The sequence below is a fragment of the Echinococcus granulosus genome (assembly GCF_000524195.1).
Source record: "Echinococcus granulosus chromosome Unknown EG_S00027, whole genome shotgun sequence".
Classification (NCBI taxonomy): Eukaryota; Metazoa; Platyhelminthes; class Cestoda; order Cyclophyllidea; family Taeniidae; genus Echinococcus; species Echinococcus granulosus.
The window spans coordinates 405301-407148 of record NW_020170407.1 but is presented as its reverse complement, the minus strand read 5'-3'; the positions used below and the strand labels follow the sequence as shown (position 1 = coordinate 407148).

The 1848-nt window shown below is 39.2% G+C and overlaps 1 protein-coding gene across 1 annotated transcript in view; it reads right to left on the bottom strand. All coding sequences in view use genetic code 11, as the record gives it.

Moving 5' to 3' along the window:
* The window catches only part of EGR_04380 (hypothetical protein), a gene marked incomplete at both ends in the record, with an annotated part of 2899 nt that extends 2478 nt beyond the window's left edge, over positions 1-421 (bottom strand). Inside the window, one exon of the mRNA XM_024493629.1 lies at positions 383-421. Within this exon, the coding sequence (XP_024351950.1) occupies positions 383-421 (39 nt within the window). The remainder of the gene's footprint in view (positions 1-382) is intronic.
* Positions 422-1848: the final 1427 nt, after the last annotated feature.

Here is a 1848-nt window from a genome sequence, read left to right as displayed (position 1 = left end):
TTTATATAATTCAATGTAGGAAGACTGATGAAGGCACTTTTATTACAAGTTTTGGCGTTGTACAAATCACCGCTTTGATTATTTATTGTGGTACATCTTTTTAGGAAGCAATGGACGTCAGCTCTTCTGCATCGAGAAGACGGGAACGGAAGCTTGGTTGCCACGCAGTCATACTTGCTTCAATCGCCTAGACTTGCCACCCTACACTTCATATGACCAGTTACGTGAAAAACTCCTTCTTGCCATTGAGGAAACTGAGGGATTTGGCCAAGAATGATCTTGGACTTTAGAGTGACAAAGTCTGTGTATAGTACGGGTGTTAATTTCGCCTTCTTCCTCTTTTACTCCTTCCTATCCTTTCGATTTTGTGACCTTTGCTAACGATGTAAACACAAGCTTTTGAGTGCTTTTTACGACTCATTATGATGACGGAATTAATGAACACGAAAAAAGGTCGGCAAAGTAAAAGTTGCGTTCAAGCTCAATCGGACCTTTGATTTTGCCTAAAGACAGAAATGGCGAGCATAAATTCAATCTTCCGTTGCTCAGCATTCAACGGATTCTCAAAAAGCAGTTTTGACAAGGAAAGATTTGTCAGTGTGACTTAAGGGTCTTAGGAAGGTGATGGTTACCAGTGTGTTCTAACTCCTCAAAATTGTAGATATTCGTGATTGTTCGTGTTGAATTCACATTTATAGTTGGTATTTGCTGATCCGAGGTTTAGGATCGGGCAACCATTCCATGCGCAGGCTGAAAGGTTATTCATGGAATGGAAGTGGAACCGTTACGGTCGAGGGTCATCACTGAACACATGGCCTTCTTTAAAGCACTGACATCATTTGATTGGTATCTCTTCACTGTTTTCCTTTAATGCTTGCGAATTTATGACTCCAGTCCTGCGCCTACGCCATCGCCATTGTCTACGTGTGAACGGTGTGCCGGCTGTCAGGACTCGTAGTAAGGCAGTACTTGCTACCTATCACTTGTACGCGGTGCTGCCGTTGTAGGGTCTATTATTATCATCATCAAGACGTTCCGACACAACTTAAATGCTTATATCATTAGCCTTTTACACTCTACAGTTTGATCAAACGAAATACAGGAAAAGCCGCGTCCATTCAGTTGTTGTCGGGTTAAGAGATGTGGCCTTTCAATGTGGATGTGGCTTCTTTGGCTCCTTTTGCATCTATTTTTCCCCTTCAAACTCACTTATGCAACATTCCTAAGATCTAATTTTAAGTGTGACAATGCTTCAATGGTTTTTTTCTGAAAAAGAATAATAAATTTTTGATAACTGCACACGAGGGATTTGCTTCCTTTTCAAAAAGAAAGGCGATGGACAAAGTAGATGTTGAATTTGTAGGTCCTTTCATTTATTCCCATTTGATTCTTTCATACTGGGGAAATGTCTTTTGCCTGTCTCTCCTTCTCTCTCTCTGGCAGTTCATAACTCCTTTCCATGTCTTACAAACACATGAATAGAAGGACCGGATTGAAGTTCTAGCATTCTAGAATTTGAAGAAACCTAGGTATGTAATTTTCCTATTAATTTTAAAAAAGACTTATCTAGAGGCCTGTATTTCGGAGTAAATAATGATAATGAGAAGGAGGCTGTCCTGACATTAATCGGTTCAAAGCTCCCCAGACATCATTTTAAAGGTTGAATAAGTCGAAATGTGAAAACATGGTACCAAATCTAGAGGAAATTTACACTTCCCACATCATATTTTAGCATTTCTTTTATGGAAGCTAAAACCTTATTTGAATTTATCATAGACTAGCGATAGCTATGAGATCTGTGAAATCTAAAAGATAATTTATTTTCCTCCATTTTCTTTCGCAAGTTGA